The following is a 22,531-nucleotide window of genomic DNA, read 5'->3' on the forward strand; positions in this document are numbered from 1 at the left end:
TCATCATCACTGCCTCTATAGCTGTCCATAATTTGTGCTCGAACTGCCCTCTAGACTATCTCACATAAACTTTCGATGGGGTCCATTTCGGGCGGTATAAATGGCAAAATCATTGCCTCGAATTGTCCAGAAAGTTTTTCAAATCAATCGCGAATAATTTTGGCCCTGTGACATGGTGCTTTTTCATCCATGAAAATTTCATCGTTATTTATGTACATGAAGTGCATGATTGGCTGCATATGGTCTCCAGGTAGACGAACATAAACATTTCTAGTCAATGATCGTCTCAGCTGGACCAGAGACCCCAGTCAATTCCATGTAAACACAGCCGACACCATTACAGGGCCACCACCAGCTTGTACAGTACCTTGTTGACGACTGGGTTCCATGGCTTCGTGGAGTCTGTGTGACACTCCAACCCTACCGTCAGCTCTTACCAAATGAAATCGGGATTCATCTGATCAGGCCATGATTTTCCAGTCGTCTAAGGACCAGCCAGATACCTGTGGTCTAGGGGTAGCGTCTTTGATTCCTAATCAGAACGTCTTCGGTCCCGGGTTTGATCCCCGCCACTGCCTAAATTTTGATAAATAATCAGGATTGGCAGCCGAAGACTTCCGGCATAAGAAGTCAGCCTCATTCTGCCAACGGCCTTGTCAAAGAGGGCGGAGGAGCGGATAGAGGTTCAGGGCACTATCTTGTCCTAGGGGTGGGAAATTGCCCCTAAAGGCGGAATAATCAGCAATGATCAACGACATGAGGATGCAGAAGGCAATGGAAACCACTGCATTAAAGACACGTAACGTGTATCCACAGGACATGTGGCCTGTATTTGAAGAAGTGTCATAATGATCTCTCCATTGGCAAAAGATTCCGGAATAGTCCCCCATTCGGATCTCCGGGAGGGGACTGCCAAGGAGGAGGTTACCATGGGAAAAAGATTAAATAATCAACGAAAGGATAACGTTCTACGAGTCGGTGCATGGAATGTCAGAAGCTTGAACGTGGTAGGGAAACTAGAAAATCTGAAAAGTGAAACGCAAAGGCTCAATCTAGATATAGTAGGGGTCAGTGAAGTGAAGTGGAAGGAAGACAAGGATTTCTGGTCAGATGAGTATCGGGTAATATCAACAGCAGCAGAAAATGGTGTAACAGGTGTAGGATTCGTTATGAATAGGAAGGTAGGGCAGAGGGTGTGTTGCTGTGAACACTTCAGTGAGCGGGTTGTTCTAATCAGAATCGACAGCAGACCAACACCGACAACAATCGTTCAGGTATACATGCCGACGTCGCAAGCTGAAGATGAACTCATAGACAAAGTGTATGAGGATATTGAAAGGGTAGTGCAGTATGTAAAGGGGGACGAAAATCTAATACTCATGGGCGACTGGAATGCAGTTGTAGAGGAAGGAGTAGTAGAAAAGGTTACAGGAGAATATGGGCTTGGGACAAGGAATGAAAGAGGAGAAAGACTAATTGAGTTCTGTAACAAGTTTCAGCTAGTAATAGCGAATACCCTGTTCAAGAATCACAAGAGGAGGAGGTATACTTGGAAAAGGCCGAGAGATACGGGAAGATTTCAATTAGATTACATGATGGTCAGACAGAGATTCCGAAATCAGATACTGGATTGTAAGGCGTACCCAGGAGCAGATATAGACTCAGATCACAATATAGTAGTGATGAAGAGTAGGCTGAAGTTCAAGACATTAGTCAGGAAGAATAAATAAGCAAAGAAGTGGGATACGGAAGTACTAAGGAATGACGAGATACGTTTGAAGTTCTCTAACGCTATAGATAGAGCAATAAGGAATAGCGTAGTAGGCAGTACAGTTGAAGAGGAATGGACATCTCTAAAAAGGGCCATCACAGTAGTTGTGAAGGAAAACATAAGTACAAAGAAGGTAGCTGCGAAGAAACCGTGGGTAACAGAAGAAATACTTCAGTTGATTGATGAAAGGAGGAAGTACAAACATGTTCCGGGAAAATCAGGAATACAGAAATACAAGTCGTTGAGGAATGAATTAAATAGGAAGTGCAGGGAAGCTAAGACGAACTGCAGGAAAAATGTGAAGACACTGAAAAAGGTATGATTGTCGGAAGGACAGACTCAGCATACAGGAAAGTCAAAACAACCTTTGGTGACATTAAAAGCAACGGTGGTAACATTAAGAGTGCAACGGGAATTCCATTGTTAAATGCAGAGGAGAGAGCAGGTAGGTGGAAAGAATACATTGAAAGCCTCTGTGAGGGTGAAGATTTGTCTGATGTGATAGAAGAAGAAACAGGAGTCGATTTACAAGAGATAGGGGATCCAGTATTAGATTCGGAATTTAAAAAAGCTTTGGAGGACTTACGGTCAAATAAGGCAGAAGGGATAGATAACATTCCATCATAATTTCTAAAAACATTGGGTGAAGAGGCAGCAAAACGACTATTCACGTTAGTGTGTAGAATATATGAGTCTGGCGATATACCATCGGACTTTCGGAAAAGCATCATCCACACATTTCCGAACACGGCAAGAGCTGACATGTGCGAGAATTATCGCACAATCAGCTTAACAGCTCATGCACCGAAGCTGCTTACAAGAATAATATACAGAAGAATGGAAAAGATAATTGAGAATGTCCTAGGTGACGATCACTTTGGCTTTAGGAAAAGTAAAGGGTCGAGAGAGGCAATTCTGACGTTACGGCTAATAATGGAAGCAAGGGTAAAGAAAAATCAAGACACTTTCATAGGATCTGTCGACCTGGAAAAAGCGTTCGACAATATAAAATGGTTCGAGATTCTTAAAAAAGTAAGGGTAAGATATAGGGAGAGACGGGTCATATACAATATGTACAACAACCAAGAGGGAATAATAAGAGTGGACGATCAAGAACGAAGTGCTCGTATTAAGAAGGGTGTAAGACAAGGCTGTAGCCTTTCGCCCCTACTCTTCAATCTGTACATCGAGGAAGCAATGATGGAAATAAAAGAAAGGTTCAGGAGTGGAATTAAAATACAAGGTGAAAGGATATCAATGATACGATTCGCTGATGACATTGCTATCCTGAGCGAAAGTGAAGAAGAATTAAATGATCTGCTGAACGGAATGAACAGTCTAATGAGTACACAGTATGGTTTGAGAGTAAATCGGAGAAAGCCGAAGGTAATGAGAAGTAGTAGAAATGAGAACAGCGAGAAACTTAACATCAGGATTGATGGTCACGAAGTCAATGAAGTTAAGGAATTCTGCTACCTAGGCAGTAAAATAACCAATGACATACGGAGCAAGGAGGACATCAAAAGCAGACTCGCTATGGCAAAAAAGGCATTTCTGGCCAAGAGTAGTCTACTAATATCAAATACCGGCCTTAATTTGAGGAAGAAATTTCTGAGGATGTACATCTGGAGTACAGCATTGTATGGTAGTGAAACATGGACTGTGGGAAAACCGGAACAGAAGAGAATCGAAGCATTTGAGATGTGGTGCTAGAGACGAATGTTGAAAATTAGGTGGACTGATAAGGTAAGGAATGAGGAGGTTCTACGCAGAATCGGAGAGGAAAGGAATATGTGGAAAACACTGATAAGGAGAAGGGACAGGATGATGGGATATCTGCTAAGAGATGAGGGAATGACTTCCATGGTACTAGAGGGAGCTGTAGAGGGCAAAAACTATAGAGGAAGACAGAGATTGGAATACGTCAAGCAAATAATTGCGGATGTAGGTTGCAAGTGCTACTCTGAGACGAATAGGTTAGCACAGGAAAGGAATTCGTGGCGGGCCGCATCAAACCAGTCAGTAGACTGATGAAAAAAAAAAAAAAAAAAAAAAAAAAAAAAAAAAAAAAAAAAAAAAAAAAAAAAAAAAATTTGCTTCTTGTACTGCAGCACGATAGGAGGAAGCTTTTCCTTCTGCTGTTGCGCTAATTGTTGCTGAAGCTGTTGATGTTGCTGTTGGTCTTGTTGATGCGGAAGAGTTTGAAAACGGCAGCTCAGGCGGCGTAGACGCCGCTCTCGCATTAGTAAGCCTAGTTTGTCTTTTCTTCGGCGGCAAGACAAATCCCCCTTCACCGACACCGGTGATTTGGGAAACATCGCTCGTTGTGGTGGCTTCTCTGTCCCTCTTGGAGTCGTTCGCAAGTTGAATAACATCCACGTCTTCTTCTTCACAGGCTTGCCAATGAGTAGTCCTTACGTATCAGGTAGCATTTGCAGTGTCGTCGTAGTCTGAGCGACCGATGGGGCCGCGGACGGTTGATACCCCGCCTGACGACGATTGGCCGATTCCTGAACTGTAACGGCAACTGCCTCGGCCACGCACGTAAACAACGCGTCCTCTAGCTCCCACATCCAACTCTCTAGAGCGCAGTCGGAACACAGCTGTCTGCTAAATAACTAGCAAACATTAACTAACTAACGTATGGACAACTGACTTCTTACGCTATCAGCCAGAACATTATGACCATGTTCCTTAGCCGGTATGTCCTACATCGCCACAGATAGCAGCGGCGATGCACCGTGGCATGGAAGCAAGGAGGCCTTCGTAGGTCGTTGGAGCGAACTGGCATCAAATCTACTCACACAAACACCTAACTCCCGTAAATACTGAGAAGGGGGCGATGAGTATGGCGCCACATTCAATCACATCCCAGATGTGTTCAATCGGTTTCAGATCGCCCTTGCTGGGAGACCCTGCACACCAACTGGAACTCGCCAGTGTGTTCGTCGAACACTGCTGCCCTTGTGACATGGCGCATTGTCTCGTTGAAAAATGCCGCTGCTGTCAGAAAACATGATTGTCATGAAGGTGTGTATGTGGTCTGCAACTAGTGTACGATATTCCTTGCCGTCATGGTGCTTTACACGAACTCCACTGGACCCAAAGACGCCCACGCGAATGTTCCCTAGAGCATAATGGATCCGCCTCCAGTTTGTCTCTGTCCCGCAGTATGGGTGTCGAGAAGCTGTTCCCCGGGAAAGTGACGTACTCGCGCACTCCCATCGGCATAACGAAGAAAGTATCGGGATTTGTCATACCAAGCAATGCTCTGCCACTGCGCCAACGTCCAGTGCCGACTGTCACGTGTCTGTTTCAGTCGTAGTTGTCGATACCGTAGTCTTAACATTATCAAATGCGTAGGTCGCCTGGAGTGTTCGATCCATTCTGTGTTCAGACAAACTTGCCCTCTGCGCAGCATTAAAGTCTGGTATTAGTTCCGACGCAGTTCGCTGCCTGTCCTGTTTTACCAATCTGCTCATCCTAAGACGTCGGACACCTGTAATGAGGGGTGGTCGTTCAACCCCAGGACGTCTGGACGTGGTACAATCTTGGTTTGATCACGTGTTGACCGACACTCACCAAAGCTCCCCTGGAACACTCCGCAAATCATGCAGTTTCCGAAGTATTCGTGCCGAGCCTCCGGGCCATCAAATTCTGCCCTTGATCAAATTCAGATAGATCATAAGCCTTCCTCATTCTACATCTACATCTACATCCATACTCCGCAAGCCACCTGACGGTATGTGGCGGAGGGTACGCTGAGTACCTCTATCAGTTCTCCCTTCTATTCCAGTCTCGTATTGTTCGTGGAAAGAAGGACTGTCGGTATGCTTCCGTGTGGGCTCTAATCTCTCTGATTTTATCCTCATGGTCTCTTCGCGAGATATACGTAGGAGGGAGCAATATACTGCTTGACTCTTCGGTGAAGGTATGTTCTCGAAACTTTAACAAAAGCCCGCACCGAGCTACTGAGCTGTAACGAAGCGCGCTGCTCTCCGTTGGATCTTCTCTATCTCATCTATCAACCCTATCTGGCACGGTTCCCACACTGGTGAGCAGTATTCAAGCATTGGGCGAACAAGCGCACTGTAACCTACTTCCTTTGTTTTCGGATTGCATTTCCTTAGTATTCTTCCAATGAATCTCAGTTTGGCATCTGCTTTACCGACGATCAACTTTATATGATTATTCCATCTTAAATCACTCCTAATGCGTAGTCCCAGAAAATTTATGGAATTAACTGCTTCCAGTTGCTGACCTGCTATACTGTAGCTAAATGATAAGGGAACTATCTTTCTATGTATACGCAGCACATTACACTTGTCTGCAATGAGATTGAATTGCCATTCCCTGCACCATGCGTCAATTCGCTGCAGATCCTCCTGCATTTCAGTACAATTTTCTATTGTTACAACCTCTCGATATACCACAGCATTATCCGCAAAAATCCTCAGTGAACTTCCGATGTCATCCACAAGGTCATTTATGTATATTGTGAATAGCAACGGTCCTACGACACTCCCCTGCGGCGCACCTGATATCACTCGTACTTTGGAAGACTTCTCTCCATTGAGAATGACATGCTGCGTTCTGTTATCTAGGAACTCTTCAATCCAATCACACAATTGGTCTGATAGTCCATATGCTCTTACTTTATTCATTAAACGACTGTGGGGAACTGTTCGAACGCCTTGCGGATGTCAAGACCCACGGCACCTACCTGGAACCCCGTGACTATGGCGCTCAGAGTCTCGTGGACGAATAGCGCGAGCTGGGTTTCACACGACCGTCTTTTTCGAAACCCATGCTGATTCCTACAGAGTAGATTTCTAGTCTCCAGAAAAGTCATTATACTCGAACATAATACGTGTTCCAAAATTCTACAACTGATCGACGTTAGAGCTGTAGGTCTATAGTTCTGCACATCTGTTTGACGTCCCTTCTTGAAAACGGGGATGACCTTATGATCTTTTCTAATCCTTTGGAACGCTACGCTCCTCTAGAGACCTATGGTACAACGCTGCAAGAAGGGGGGCAAGTTCCTTCGCGTACTCTGTGTAAAATCAGTGTACATTACATGTGCTACATGCCGGAATGGCGCTTATAACCATGTGAAGCTTTTTGCTGCAAATAATCGTTTCTATCACATCGCTGATCGTCGACCACTCTTCCTGCGACATATAGTAGTGGAGACAGTGCATGCACCGCAGAGTGCGCGCGCGGGTACTCACAGGCGACGGAGAGGGTGGCGTTGCGCGAGTAGGCGACGCCGGCGGCGTTCCTGGCGACGCAGCGGTAGACGCCGGCGTCGGCCTCCTTGCGCACGCGCAGGAAGAGCAGCGAGCCGGCGGGCAGCAGCACGCGGTGCTGCTGGGAGCCGTCCAGCGCCAGCGGCGCGCCGTCCTTGAGCCACGACACGGAAGGCGGCGGGCGGCCGTCGGCGCGGCAGTTGAGCGTCAGCGGCTCGTTGCGCGACACCAGCGCGTCGCTGGGGTGCTCCGTGATGCGCGGAGGCCGCGGCTCCTCGCCTGCGGAAAGCGCCGACGTCAGGTCTCGCACGTCACACGGGGCGTCTACAGGGGTCGGACAAAACTAGGGAAATACTGCGAGAAACGGACGTCTGAAACTGAAGAAGCTAGCCTAGCCTGCAGGTTGCGCTGCTGCGCCGAGTGGTTGCAAATAAGTGCAGCTACTCACGGAGGTCCGGCGAGAGCTCTAACTATCGTATGGTGTTTAGGTTAGGTTAGGTTGCGTTAATGTGGAACACAGCCGACCGAAGTGGCCGTGCGGTTCAAGGCGCTGCAGTCTGGAACCGCAAGACCGCTACGGTCGCAGGTTCGAATCCTGCCTCGGGCATGGATGTTTGTGATGTCCTTAGGTTAGTTAGGTTTACCTAGTTCTAAGTTCTAGGGGACTAATGACCTCAGCAGTTGAGTCCCATAGTACTCAGAGCCATTTTTTTTGTGGAACACATTTACACTCAAAAAATAAAAATAGATCCAATTTTGGCCACCTGGGGCAAATCTGGCGCTGTGAATGCAAGAAAGGTATCGAAATGTTTTCATATGTAAAGGATTAGGAAAAGGACCTAGTGAGAAAAGATCAAACACCTGAGACAGGCGCAATGTTGATTGAATTATTAACCGCCGCTTACACAGTTAGTTCAGTATGATTTTATGTATATGGACCGACGCGGTGAGTGAACATTTGAACCAAGGCTGGAAATCGAACCCAGGTCTCGTGCTTACTAGGCAGGTGTCTTTGCCTCTTTTTTTACTTTCCTTTTTCGGCACAGACACAAATTTCAATATAGTGAACATCGGAAAAAAAACACGCACGAGGGAACTTTCAACACTACCCACCCGCTTTGCAGTCCAACACCGTGACCACATTTTTATTTACTGACTTGTTTATTGTTTACCGATGCGCTGACCACTGCGCCATTCTTTTTTCACAAAGCGCGAGCAGTCGCCTTACCTTTTCTTTCTTTTTTTCCTTGTTCTTTTCAAATGGCTCTGAGCACTATGGGACTTAACATCTATGGTCATCAGTCCCCTAGAACTTAGAACTACTTAAACCTAACTAACCTAAGGACATCACAGACATCCATGCCCGAGGCAGGATTCGAACCTGCGACCGTAGCAGTCGCGCGGCTCCGGACTGAGCGCCTAGAACCGCTAGACCACCGCGGCCGGCCTTGTTCTTTTCTTTCCTTTCTTTTTTTTTCTTTTTGCAGACAAGTGCTCTACCGCCTGTTTCGATTTAAACAGCAAAAACTGTCTTTTTGGTGGAATTACAAAATCAGATTAACAATTTATATATATATATATATAAAATCTGAACAGCATAGCTATAGACCAGAGTGACGGAAAATTCACATTGTAATAAGAAGTAAGCTTTGGAAAGTCAAACACACGTCAGGAACCAGAAAACAATGAAATTAAATTAAAAAGAAATACTTCTCCAACAATGCATCTAATTTCAATAAATATTTTTCACAAATTAAAGCAAGTCCCGATTCATGTTTAACATTTAATTGAGGTTAAATTTCGGTAACAAGCACTTCATTGTCATACCACAAATAATATTACTGTATTGCTTAAAAGCTATTATACTGTACATTATTCTCCCATAACATAGAGCAAGAAACACACAGCACAATGGACAACCATATTTCAAATCACCCCCCCCCCCCTTTCCCCCGCTGCTCTGTCATCTTTGTACGTCTTCTCTTAGGCATATAGTATCCATCGCTTCTTATCTTATAGTCATTCTTTCATCGCATCGATAATTTAACTTCTCCTACCCTGAATGTTTCAGCTATGTGCGGAACCTTGAAACGCACTCCATAGGAAATTGAAGAAATACTGTCGGTATTTCGCATTGCTCACGATCTTCAGATATTATTCCTGTAAAAAGGTCCAAAAGTCCATCACATTGGTTGGGCCATCTCTGGCATTCGATTTAGTACATGGGCAGTACGTCTCGTCCGGGAAGGGTATAACCCCTGGTCCAATGTTGTGTTGTCCCATTCGAAGAAAGAAAGCGATCATTTGTGTCGCCAAACGCCGCACTTCTGGCGAGGGGCCGCGTATGAGTCGGTGTTCTCCGTTGTCCAGAGTTTGTCACAGAGGATACAATGGTGAATCTTTCATATGACTCGCATGAAGTCTGGATAGGAAGACATTTTTACCATCTACTCTTAGGTACTACATTGCAGGTTTCTCTGTGTCAAAGCAAATATGGTGTATTGTTCGCCTTACTACATGCCAATTGATACCTCTCAATAGGATTGCTGTGTCGTTCTGTCGTTAGTATCCCATAGATGCCACGCGCCGTTGCAGCCCTGGTTTCCGGCACAGCCGTCTGATCGTAGCTGTACTCTACAAAAAAAGCGCATATGGTGGAGAGAATGGAAATGTGATGGACCGCCACTGGCACCACTGGAGAAACTGGTGCTAGTTCTTCTATTAATATTCCTGTCAGGAATCATTGTGCACATATACAGAGTGGTCCATTGATAGTGACCGGGCCAAATATATCACGAAATAAGCATCAAACGAAAAAAGTGCTCCCTGCCGCCGTTGGATAAGCAGCTGAGCAGCAAGTCGTATACTCCTAGCTCACTCATTTGTTACATAGTTTAATTCTTAATTTCTTTGCGCGTTTTTGGTACTTGCATTGTTTAATTCATAAATTTCGAGCGTATTATAGTATTTGAGAGTTGTAGCATCGCGTTTTAGTACCTGAATAGTGTAAATTCGCGTAGTCGCTTGTCTACTGTTTTGTTTTGAACGGCCAGTGTCGGTTGGTCGCAGTCAGTGTGCTCCCTGCCGCCGTTGGATAAGCAGCTGAGCAGCAAGTCGTATACTCCTAGCTCACTCATTTGTTACATAGTTTAATTCTTAATTTCTTTGCGTGTTTTTGGTACTTGCATTGTTTAGTTCATAAATTTCGAGCGTATTATAGTATTTGAGAGTTGTAGCATCGCGTTTTAGTACCTGAATAGTGTAAATTCGCGTAGTCGTTTGTCTACTGTTTTGTTTTGAACGGCCAGTGTCGGTTGGTCGCAGTCAGTGTGCTCCCTGCCGCCGTTGGATAAGCAGCTGAGCAGCAAGTCGTATACTCCTAGCTCACTCATTTGTTACATAGTTTAATTCTTAATTTCTTTGCGTGTTTTTGGTACTTGCATTGTTTAGTTCATAAATTTCGGGCGTATTATAGTATTTGAGAGTGTAGCATCGTGTTTTAGTACCTGAATAGTGTAATTTCGCTTAGTCTCCTTCCGCCGCCGAGCAGTGTCAGCAGTGCGCAAGTAGCAGCATTACTGCATTTACTAGGCAATCTTGTATTTTAATAACCGTTTAAATTTTGTCGATTTGTTTGCGCTCTCTGTAGATTAGTTCAGACGTTCTTAGCAAAACAGTTTTTAGCATGGATAGGAACTGCAACTGCTGTGTTCGGATGCAGGCTGAGTTGGCATCCCTTCGCTCCCAGCTTCAGGCAGTGTTGGCTTCGGTCACACAGCTTGAGGCTGTTGCCAATGGGCATCACTGTGGGGGTCGGGATGGGGGTTTGTCGGGGACGGCCAGCTCGTCCCACGCATCCCCTGATCGGACTACGACTGTGGTTGCCCGGGATACTGCCCGCATTGAGGCTGATCCCTCACCTGTGGTAGAGTGGGAGGTCGTTTCAAGGTGTGGCAGGGGGCGAAAGACATTCCGGAGGGCTGAACGGAAAGCCTCTCCAGTTTGTCTGACGAACCGGTTTCAGGCTCTGTCTCAGGCTGATACTGATCTTCGGCCTGACATGGCTGCTTGTCCTGTTCCAGAGGTTGCCCCTCAGTCTGCAAGATCCGGGCAGTCGCAGAGGGTGGGCTTACTGGTAGTTGGGAGCTCCAACGTCAGGCGCGTAATGGGGCCCCTTAGGGAAATGGCAGCAGGAGAGGGGAAGAAAACCAATGTGCACTCCGTGTGCATACCGGGGGGAGTCATTCCAGATGTGGAAAGGGTCCTTCCGGATGCCATGAAGGGTACAGGGTGCACCCATCTGCAGGTGGTCGCTCATGTCGGCACCAATGATGTGTGTCGCTATGGATCGGAGGAAATCCTCTCTGGCTTCCGGCGGCTATCTGATTTGGTGAAGACTGCCAGTCTCGCTAGCGGGATGAAAGCAGAGCTCACCATCTGCAGCATCGTCGACAGGACTGACTGCGGACCTTTGGTACAGAGCCGAGTGGAGGGTCTGAATCAGAGGCTGAGACGGTTCTGCGACCGCGTGGGCTGCAGATTCCTCGACTTGCGCCATAGGGTGGTGGGGTTTCGGGTTCCGCTGGATAGGTCAAGAGTCCACTACACGCAACAAGCGGCTACACGGGTAGCAGGGGTTGTGTGGCGTGGGCTGGGCGGTTTTTTAGGTTAGATGGCCTTGGGCAAGTACAGAAAGGGCAACAGCCTCAACGGGTGCGGGGCAAAGTCAGGACATGCGGGGACCGAGCAGCAATCGGTATCGTAATTGTCAACTGTCGAAGCTGCGTTGGTAAAGTACCGGAACTTCAAGCGCTGATAGAAGGCACCGAAGCTGAAATCGTTATAGGTACAGAAAGCTGGCTTAAGCCAGAGATAGATTCTGCCGAAATTTTTACAAAGGTGCAGACGGTGTTTAGAAAGGATAGATTGCATGCAACCGGTGGTGGAGTGTTCATCGCTGTTAGTAGTAGTTTATCCTGTAGTGAAGTAGAAGTGGATAGTTCCTGTGAATTATTATGGGTGGAGGTTACACTAAACAACCGAACTAGGTTAATAATTGGCTCCTTTTACCGACCTCCCGACTCAGCAGCATTAGTGGCAGAACAACTGAGAGAAAATTTGGAATACATTTCACATAAATTTTCTCAGCATGTTATAGTCTTAGGTGGAGATTTCAATTTACCAGATATAGACTGGGACACTCAGATGTTTAGGACGGGTGGTAGGGACAGAGCATCGAGTGACATTATACTGAGTGCACTATCCGAAAATTACCTCGAGCAATTAAACAGAGAACCGACTCGTGGAGATAACATATTGGACCTACTGATAACAAACAGACCCGAACTTTTCGAATCTGTATGTACAGAACAGGGAATCAGTGATCATAAGGCCGTTGCAGCATCCCTGAATATGGAAGTTAATAGGAATATAAAAAAAGGGAGGAAGGTTTATCTGTTTAGCAAGAGTAATAGAAGGCAGATTTCAGACTACCTAACAGATCAAAACGAAAATTTCTGTTCCGACGCTGACAATGTTGAGTGTTTATGGAAAAAGTTCAAGGCAATCGTAAAATGCGTTTTAGACAGGTACGTGCCGAGTAAAACTGTGAGGGACGGGAAAAACCCACCGTGGTGCAACAACAAAGTTAGGAAACTACTGCGAAAGCAAAGAGAGCTTCACTCCAAGTTTAAACGCAGCCAAAACCTCTCAGACAAACAGAAGCTAAATGATGTCAAAGTTAGCGTAAGGAGGGCTATGCGTGAAGCGTTCATTGAATTCGAAAGTAAAATTCTATGTACCGACTTGACAGAAAATCCTAGGAAGTTCTGGTCTTACGTTAAATCAGTAAGTGGCTCGAAACAGCATATCCAGACACTACGGGATGATGATGGCATTGAAACAGAGGATGACACGCGTAAAGCTGAAATACTAAACACCTTTTTCCAAAGCTGTTTCACAGAGGAAGACCGCACTGCAGTTCCTTCTCTAAATCCTCGCACAAACGAAAAAATGGCTGACATCGAAATAAGTGTCCAAGGAATAGAAAAGCAACTGGAATCACTCAATAGAGGAAAGTCCACTGGACCTGACGGGATACCAATTCGATTCTACACAGAGTACGCGAAAGAACTTGCCCCCCTTCTAACAGCCGTGTACCGCAAGTCTCTAGAGGAACGGAGGGTTCCAAATGATTGGAAAAGAGCACAGATAGTCCCAGTCTTCAAGAAGGGTCGTCGAGCAGATGCGCAAAACTATAGACCTATATCTCTTACGTCGATCTCTTGTAGAATTTTAGAACATGTTTTTTGCTCGCGTATCATGTCATTTCTGGAAACCCAGAATCTACTATGTAGGAATCAACATGGATTCCGGAAACAGCGATCGTGTGAGACCCAACTCGCCTTATTTGTTCATGAGACCCAGAAAATATTAGATACAGGCTCCCAGGTAGATGCTATTTTTCTTGACTTCCGGAAGGCGTTCGATACAGTTCCGCACTGTCGCCTGATAAGCAAAGTAAGAGCCTACGGAATATCAGACCAGCTGTGTGGCTGGATTGAGGAGTTTTTGGCAAACAGAACACAGCATGTTGTTATCAATGGAGAGACGTCTACAGACGTTAAAGTAACCTCTGGCGTGCCACAGGGGAGTGTTATGGGACCATTGCTTTTCACAATATATATAAATGACTTAGTAGATAGTGTCGGAAGTTCCATGCGGCTTTTCGCGGATGATGCTGTAGTATACAGAGAAGTTGCTGCAATAGAAAATTGTAGCGAAATACAGGAAGATCTGCAGCGGATAGGCACTTGGTGCAGGGAGTGGCAACTGACCCTTAACATAGACAAATGTAATGTATTGCGAATACATAGAAAGAAGGATCCTTTATTGTATGATTATATGATAGCGGAACAAACACTGGTAGCAGTTACTTCTGTAAAATATCTGGGAGTATGCGTACGGAACGATTTGAAGTGGAATGATCATATAAAACTAATTGTTGGTAAGGCGGGTACCAGGTTGAGATTCATTGGGAGAGTGCTTAGAAAATGTGGTCCATCAACAAAGGAGGTGGCTTACAAAACACTCGTTCGACCTATACTTGAGTATTGCTCATCAGTGTGGGATCCGTACCAGGTCGGGTTGACGGAGGAGATAGAGAAGATCCAAAGAAGAGCGGCGCGTTTCGTCACTGGGTTATTTGGTAACCGTGATAGCGTTACGGAGATGTTTAATAAACTCAAGTGGCAGACTCTGCAAGAGAGGCGCTCTGCATCGCGGTGTAGATTGCTCGCCAGGTTTCGAGAGGATGCGTTTCTGGATGAGGTATCGAATATATTGCTTCCCCCTACTTATACTTCCCGAGGAGATCACGAATGTAAAATTAGAGAGATTAGAGCGCGCACGGAGGCTTTCAGACAGTCGTTCTTCCCGCGAACCATACGCGACTGGAACAGGAAAGGGAGGTAATGACAGTGGCACGTGGGGTGCCCTCCCCCACACACCGTTGGGTGGCTTGCGGAGTATCAATGTAGATGTAGATGTAGAACGAAAGTTTTTCTGGCTTGAAGGGGGAAACCAGATGGCGTTATGGTTGGCCCGCTAGATGGCGCTGCCATACGTCAAACGGATATCAACTGGGTTTTTTAAAATAGGAACCCCAATTTTTATTACATATTCGTGTAGTACGTAAAGAAATATGAATGTTTTAGTTGGACCACCTTTTTCGCTTTGTGTTAGATGGCACTGTAATAGTCACAAAAATATGGCTCACAATTTTAGACGAACAGTTGGTAACAGGTAGGTTTTTTTAAATTAAAATAGAAAGCGTAGGTACGTTTGAACATTTTATTTCGGTTGTTCCAATGTGATACATGTACCTTTGTGAACTTATCGTTTCTGAGAACGCATGTTGTTACAGCGTGGTTACCTGTAAATACCACATTAATGCAAAAAATGTTCAAAATGATGTCCGACAACCTCAATGCATTTAGCATTACGTGTAACGACGTTCCTCTCAACAGCGAGTAGTTCGCCTTCCGTAATGTTCACACATGCACTGACAATGCGCTGACGCATGTTGTCAGGCGTTGTCGATGGATCACGATAGCAAATATCTTTCAACTTTCCTCAGAGAAAGAAATCAGGGAACGTCAGATCCCGTGAACGTGCGGGCCATGGTATGGTGCTTCGACGACCAATCCACCTGTCGTGAAATACGCTATTCAATACCGCTTCAACCGCACACGAGCTATCTGCCGGACATCCATTATGTTGGAAGTACATCGCCATTCTGTCATGCAGTGAAACATCTTGTAGTAACATCGGTAGAACATTACGTAGGAAATCGGCATACATTGCACCATTTAAATTGTCATCCATAAAATGGGGGCCAATTATCCTGCCTCCTATAATGCCGCATCATACAGTAACCCGCCAAGATCGCTGATGTTCCACTTGTCGCAGCCATCGTGGAATTTCCGTTGCCCAATAGTGCATATTATGCCGGTTTATGTTACCGCTGTTGGTGAATGACGCTTTGTCGCTGAATAGAACGCGTGCAAAAAATCTGTCATCGTCCCGTAATTTCTCTTGTGCCCAGTGGCAGAGCTGTGCACGACGTTCAAAGTCGTCGACATGCAATTCCTGGTGCATAGAAATATGGTGCGGGTGCAATCGATGTTGATGTAGCTTTCTCAACACTGACGTTTTTGAGATTCCCGATTCCCGCGCAATTTGTCTGCTACTGATGTGCAGATTAGCCGCGACAGCAGCTAAAACACCTACTTGGGCATCATCATTTGTTGCAGGTCGTGGCTGACGTTTCACATGTGGCTGAACACTTCCTGTTTCCTTAAATAACGTAACTATCCGGCGAACGGTCCGAACACTTGGATGATGTCGTCCAGAATACCGAACAGCATACATAGCACACGCCACACATCAACACGATGTCGACCTTTTCCGCAATTGGTAAATGGTCCATTTTAACACGGGTAATATATCACGAAGCAAATACCGTCCACTCTGGTGGAATGTTACGTGATACCACGTACTTATACGTTTGTGATTATTACAGCGCCATCTATCACAAAGCAAAAAAGTGGTCCATCTAAAACATTCATATTTCTTTAAGTACTACACGAATATGTAATAAAAAATTGGGGTTCCTATTTTAAAAAACGCTGTTAATATCCGTTTGACCTATGGCAACGCCATCTAGCGGGCCAACCATAGTGCCATCTGGTTTCCCCCTTCAAACTAGACGAGTTTCGTTTTTTGTAGCTTTTTCGTTTGATGCTTATTTCGTGATATATTTGGCCCGGCCACTATCAATGGACCACCCTGTATAAGCTGAACAGGATAACTATAAACCAGAGTGACGTAAAATTAACATTGTAATAAATAGTATGCTTTGGAAAATTAAACACACGTCAGAAACCAAAAAACATTACGTTAAAAAGAAATACTTCACCAACCATACTTCTAATTTCATTCAATATTTTTCATAAATTAAAGCAAGTCCGGGTTCACATATAACATTTCAGTGAAGTTAAATTTCGGCAACAACCACTTCATTGTCATACCACAAATAATATTACTGTATTCCTTGAAAGTCATTAAACTGAAAGAGTGAATGAGGAGGAATTAAAGTCGCCTCTTGGCTCCCAGAGTGCCGCCACAGAAGGAGAAGAGTTCAGAGATACCGATGCACAAGGAAATTTAGCTGTGTAAAGAAACCATAACCTCAGTTAGCTATTACTTTGGTGTTACTACAGAAAGAGCTATCACAGTGGTGATCATGAATACACTCCTGGAAATGGAAAAAAGAACACATTGACACCGGTGTGTCAGACCCACCATACTTGCTCCGGACACTGCGAGAAGGCTGTACAAGCAATGATCACACGCACGGCACAGCGGACACACCAGGAACCGCGGTGTTGGCCGTCGAATGGCGCTAGCTGCGCAGCATTTGTGCACCGCCGCCGTCAGTGTCAGCCAGTTTGCCGTGGCATACGGAGCTCCATCGCAGTCTTTAACACTGGTAGCATGCCGCGACAGCGTGGACGTGAACCGTATGTGCAGTTGACGGACTTTGAGCGAGGGCGTATAGTGGGCATGCGGGAGGCCGGGTGGACGTACCGCCGAATTGCTCAACACGTGGGGCGTGAGGTCTCCACAGTACATCGATGTTGTCGCCAGTGGTCGGCGGAAGGTGCACGTGCCCGTCGACCTGGGACCGGACCGCAGCGACGCACGGATGCACGCCAAGACCGTAGGATCCTACGCAGTGCCGTAGGGGACCGCACCGCCACTTCCCAGCAAATTAGGGACACTGTCCTGGGGTATCGGCGAGGACCATTCGCAACCGTCTCCATGAAGCTGGGCTACGGTCCCGCACACCGTTAGGCCGTCTTCCGCTCACGCCCCAACATCGTGCAGCCCGCCTCCAGTGGTGTCGCGACAGGCGTGAATGGAGGGACGAATGGAGACGTGTCGTCTTCAGCGATGAGAGTCGCTTCTGCCTTGGTGCCAATGATGGTCGTATGCGTGTTTGGCGCCGTGCAGGTGAGCGCCACAATCAGGACTGCATACGACCGAGGCACACGGGGCTAACAACCGGCATCATGGTGTGGGGAGCGATCTCCTACACTGGCCGTACACCACTGGTGATCGTCGAGGGGACACTGAATAGTGCACGGTACATCCAAACCGTCATCGAACCCATCGTTCTACCATTCCTAGACCGGCAAGGGAACGTGCTGTTCCAACAGGACAATGCACGTCCGCATGTATCCCGTGCCACCCAACGTGCTCTAGAAGGTGTAAGTCAACCACCCTCACCAGCAAGATCTTCGGATCTGTCCCCCATTGAGCATGTTTGGGACTGGATGAAGCGTCGTCTCACGCGGTCTGCACGTCCAGCACGAACGCTGGTTCAACTGAGGCGCCAGGTGGAAATGGAATGGCAAGCCGTTCCACAGGACTACATCCAGCATCTCTACGATCGTCTCCATGGGGGAATAGCAGCCTGCATTGCTGCGAAAGGTGGATATACACTGTACTAGTGCCGCCATTGTGCATGCTCTGTTGCCTGTGTCTATGTGCCTGTGGTTTTGTCAGTGTGATCATGTGATGTATCTGACCCCAGGAATGTGTCAATAAAGTTTCCCCTTCCTGGGACAATGAATTCACGGTGTTCTTATTTCAATTTCCAGGAGTGTAGTAAAGCATCATACTTGATCATGTCTTCTACAATACAGACACATCGTAGACACCTCTTGCGTGGCATAGAGGCATGTAGTATGTGATAAAAGTATCTGGACGCCCCTACGCAATGCAGAGTGGATCACTAGATGACACGAGAGGCGGACCCGCCATTACAAAAGGAGGTGGGCTGTACTGTGTTGTCATTAGAGAAGCAGTAACAGCACAGTGAGTTGGTCAGAAAGGCTCAGCGATTTCGAACGTGGACAAGCGATTGCGTGTGTAGCGGTACTTTGCGGGCAGGCGTGTCAGTTAGCATCATATTAATTAAAATCGGGGATAAATAGACTTTATTTTGGAAGAATTAAAAAGGGGAAAGTAATACGAAACTTTAATAACTGCACAGTATCACTAAGAAGCAATATAATGAAAAGTAATAAAAAGCAAAGTGGCAAAGACCAAGCGGGACAGAAAGATATAGGGGCGCGTTTGTTTTTTAATACATATATAGAAGTACATGTAACACATTGTTGAGCTCTCTACGTTCAGTTATCGCGATCGGGCTAGTCGATGAAAAAGTGGTACGCGACTGCGCGAAATTCGTTAAGGAGATTATTTAAAGACTCTTCAAGCACGTTTAAAATACATTACGTGTGACAAAGTGATCTAAGACGTTTATTGTTGGGTGGAGTGAAAATGATTTCGACAACATAATTCGAACATTGTGTTAGCTGGGAAAAATACTCTTGGGAAACTATTATGGTTGTGGAACCCACGAAAGTTGTACGCAATGGAAAGCTATAGTTTACGTAATTCTGCATTTTATGAAATTGTGAAACGCGTGTGCGCGGAACATTAAGAGAACCTTATCCTTGGACGGTTGCGGGGGTAACTGATACAAACAACGCGCCAGCATAAAAATAGTTCGCTTATTAACTACCAGATATTGATTAACGGGACCTAAAATACTAAAAACAGTGCATACACCGTTAAATTTAACCCTACGTGAGAAAGACAATCACATCCAACGTTTCGAGAGCGAAGAATAGACATTTAAGTGCCGAATTGACAGCCTGGATCGTGTCGATATTTGGACATCATATGACACGCGTTATTCAGAACAAGATATCGACCATTCTAATACTGAAAAGAAGGAGAGGATCATCAACGCCAATCTCGATTCATATTTCATATTTAGTTAGTGAAAAGAAAAGTGTTAATAAACAAACTACATTTCAGTTTTATCCACGACTTTGGCTTCATTACTTAGTCTCGACTACATGATAAACAATATCTGTGGAAGTTGTATACAACGTATCGTCATAATATTTAGCCAACCAGTATTGTGGGACACCAAAAGTGTAAATGCATGAAATTGTTCTTACGGCGAATGTATAATGTGTTAGTGCGACGAACTATATTGAGAAACTGAACATCCATTACGTACTTGCATGTTTATCTGCGAAAATGGTCCTTGTCGGTACATCAGCATAGAGTTCGAATAGAATCGCTGGAACATTGCAAACCGTTCAGATTAATCGAACGTCTAAATACTCATAATGCTGGTATCACCAGGATGTTTTCTTTCTACTCACCCCCGTGGGAGTGATTGAATTAAGAGTCAGCCGGAATAACATTTAAATCAATTGACGAACATTGAGCTAGCGTCGCGAATTATCAAACGTCCACTGCCATGTAGGAAGGCGAGTGACACCACGAGTGCTAACGTCGGTTGAGAGGTGTTGTCGTGATCGTATTGAATGACATTGAGCGGTCAAACGTGTCACTTTTAATATCAAATATGAGGGACGTTCAAAAAATAATGGAACGCATGTTTTTTTCTCGGCCAGTTTCGGTTGAAAAGAATGTAGGATTTGGTGTGGGACATCACGGAATATTCCCGCTTCAGCCCCTATAGCATCGTTAAGCTCCGATAGGTGCTGGCGCTGTATGCAGCCTTCGAAATGGCGTCTCTAACGGAGATACGTTCGGAGCAGACAGCTGTCATTTTCTCTGGGCAGGAAACTCATAACATCGGTCATATTCATAGGACTTGCAGAATGTTTATGGATACCTGGCAGTGTACAAAAGCACGGTGAGTCGTTGGGCGAGGCTACTGTCATCCTCGCTGTAAAGTAGCGGAAACAAAACGGCACTCCATGGAGTGGCGCCACACCACGTCTCCTCAGAAGAAAGAGTTCAAAGTCGCACCCTCAGCTGGTAAAATCATGGCGACGGTGCTCTGGGACTCTGAAGGAGCTATGCTGTTTGACGTCGTCCCTCGTGACGCAACGATCAACTATGAAGTGTATTGTGCTAACATCAAGAAACCGAAGAAATGATTTCAGCGCCTTTGTCGCCACAAAATTTCCCCTTCGCCATGACAACACAGGATTCAAACAAATCTGCGCACCCGAGAAGAGCTCACAAAACTTCATTGGACTGTTCTTTCACATCCACCGTATAGCCCGAAATTCGTATCTTGCATCAGTTTGGTCCAATGAAGGACACACTCCGCGGGAAGCAGTAAGTGGATGACGGGAAGATTAAAGATGCAGCAAGATGCTGGCTCCGACCTCGACCAGTAGAGTAGTACCATATGGACATAAAAGACTCTCCGAGTAAGGTGGCACTGAACGGATATTATGTTGAAAAACAGGGTTTTGTAGCCAAAATAGTCGTGATTAATATACAGTAATGAATCCTGAATAAAAAAGCCAACCAGCTTTCAGAATTAAAATGCGTTGCATTACTTTTTGAACGAACCTTGTAAATCAGAGACATTTCAACCCTTCTAAAGCTGCACTTATCGGCTGTTGGTAATTTGATTGTCAAGTGGAAACGCGAAGGAACATCGACAACTAAAGAAAGCCTAGGCAGACCTCATGTACTGGCAGGTAGGAACGGTCGAGCATTGCTGAGTACGATTATAAAGAATCGAATAACTTCAGCGGCAGGAACCCCTCGCGAGTTCCAAAATGCTACAAGCGTCTGTCTAGCACAGTTACTGTCCGCAGGGAGTTGAAAAGAATGGCACAGAATGGTCGAGCAGCTCCTCATAAGCAACATAATTCTACAGTCAATGCTAAGCGACGCTTGGGTGGAGTACAGAGCGTCGACACTGCACAGAGAATACCTGGAAACGAATGATTTACTGTGGTGGCTCACGCTATTCCACGTGGAAATCCGATGTAACGGTTTGAGTTTGGCGAATACCTGGAGAATACCACGCGCCGCCATTTGTACTGCGAGTAGGCGATGCTACGGTATGTGGTGCTTTTCGTATTTAGGGTCTGATCGTTTGTTGCATTTACAAAAAACGCCAAATGCGGAAAAATATAAACACATGTCACAGCGTTGTGTACTGCGTAGAGTAGAGGAACGCTTGCGAAATGATTGTATCGGTGTGAAAATGCACCCAGTCATAAAGCAGCAACTATGAAGCCATGATTTGTGGACAAAAACACTCCCAACGCAACACCCAACATCATTACTTAAGACACCTCACTGAAAGTGCCCCAGTATAGTTCACCCGTCATAAAGGCAAACGATTGACACACCCAGTGTTAGTGCCCAGCAGTAGGTGTCTGGATAGTTTTGATCGGATAGCGTCCCTTACAAAGTACTGTCTTGTGCCATTTTGACAACTCACAGAAGTCTATTTTGTGGCATAGAGATCTATTTCGACGAATTAGAGTGACTGTCTCTAATGCAGTTGCTCATGACTGCATCTTCCGCTCCGTGTTCAGTAGATCATCCAAAATCGTTTGACTATTTGCGGTACGTAAACATGTGCCATCGTCGCTAGATATAGCTAATGCTTACATCTACATCTACATACATACTCCGCAAGCCACCTGACGTTGTTTGGTGGAGGGTACATTGAGTACCACTATCGGTTCTTTCTATTCTAGTCTCGTATTGTTCGTGGAAAGAAAGATTGTCGATATGCCTCCGTGTGAGATTAATTTTATCCTCATGGTCTCTTCACGAGATATACGTAAGAGGGAGTAATATACTGCTTGACTTCTCGGTGAAGGTATGTCCTCGAAACTTCAACAAAAGCCCGTATCGAGCTACTGAGCGTCCCTCTTGCAGGGTCTTCCACTGGAGTTTATCTGTCATCTCCATAACGCTTTCGCGATTACTAAATGATCCTGTAAAGAAGCGCGCTGCTCTCCGTTGGATCTTCTCTCTCTCTCTCTCTCTCTCTCTCTCTCTCTCTCTCTTCTACCAACCCTATATCATACGGATCACACACCGGTGAGCGGTATTCAACCAATAGGCGAACAAG

The 22,531-nt window shown here is 45.6% G+C and overlaps 1 protein-coding gene across 1 annotated transcript in view; it reads right to left on the reverse strand.

Moving 5' to 3' along the window:
* Positions 1 to 9,306, reverse strand: part of LOC124545891 (roundabout homolog 2-like) — a 187,120-nt gene extending 177,814 nt beyond the window's left edge. The window contains exons 1-2 of the mRNA XM_047124851.1: positions 9,246 to 9,306; positions 7,006 to 7,302 (exon numbers count right to left, since the gene is read on the reverse strand). Of these exons, the coding sequence (XP_046980807.1) occupies positions 7,006 to 7,302; positions 9,246 to 9,306 (358 nt within the window). The remainder of the gene's footprint in view (positions 1 to 7,005; positions 7,303 to 9,245) is intronic.
* Between the last annotated feature and the right edge of the window lie 13,225 nt (positions 9,307 to 22,531).

Source organism: Schistocerca americana, chromosome 8, assembly GCF_021461395.2.
Source record: "Schistocerca americana isolate TAMUIC-IGC-003095 chromosome 8, iqSchAmer2.1, whole genome shotgun sequence".
NCBI classification, from domain to species: domain Eukaryota; kingdom Metazoa; phylum Arthropoda; class Insecta; order Orthoptera; family Acrididae; genus Schistocerca; species Schistocerca americana.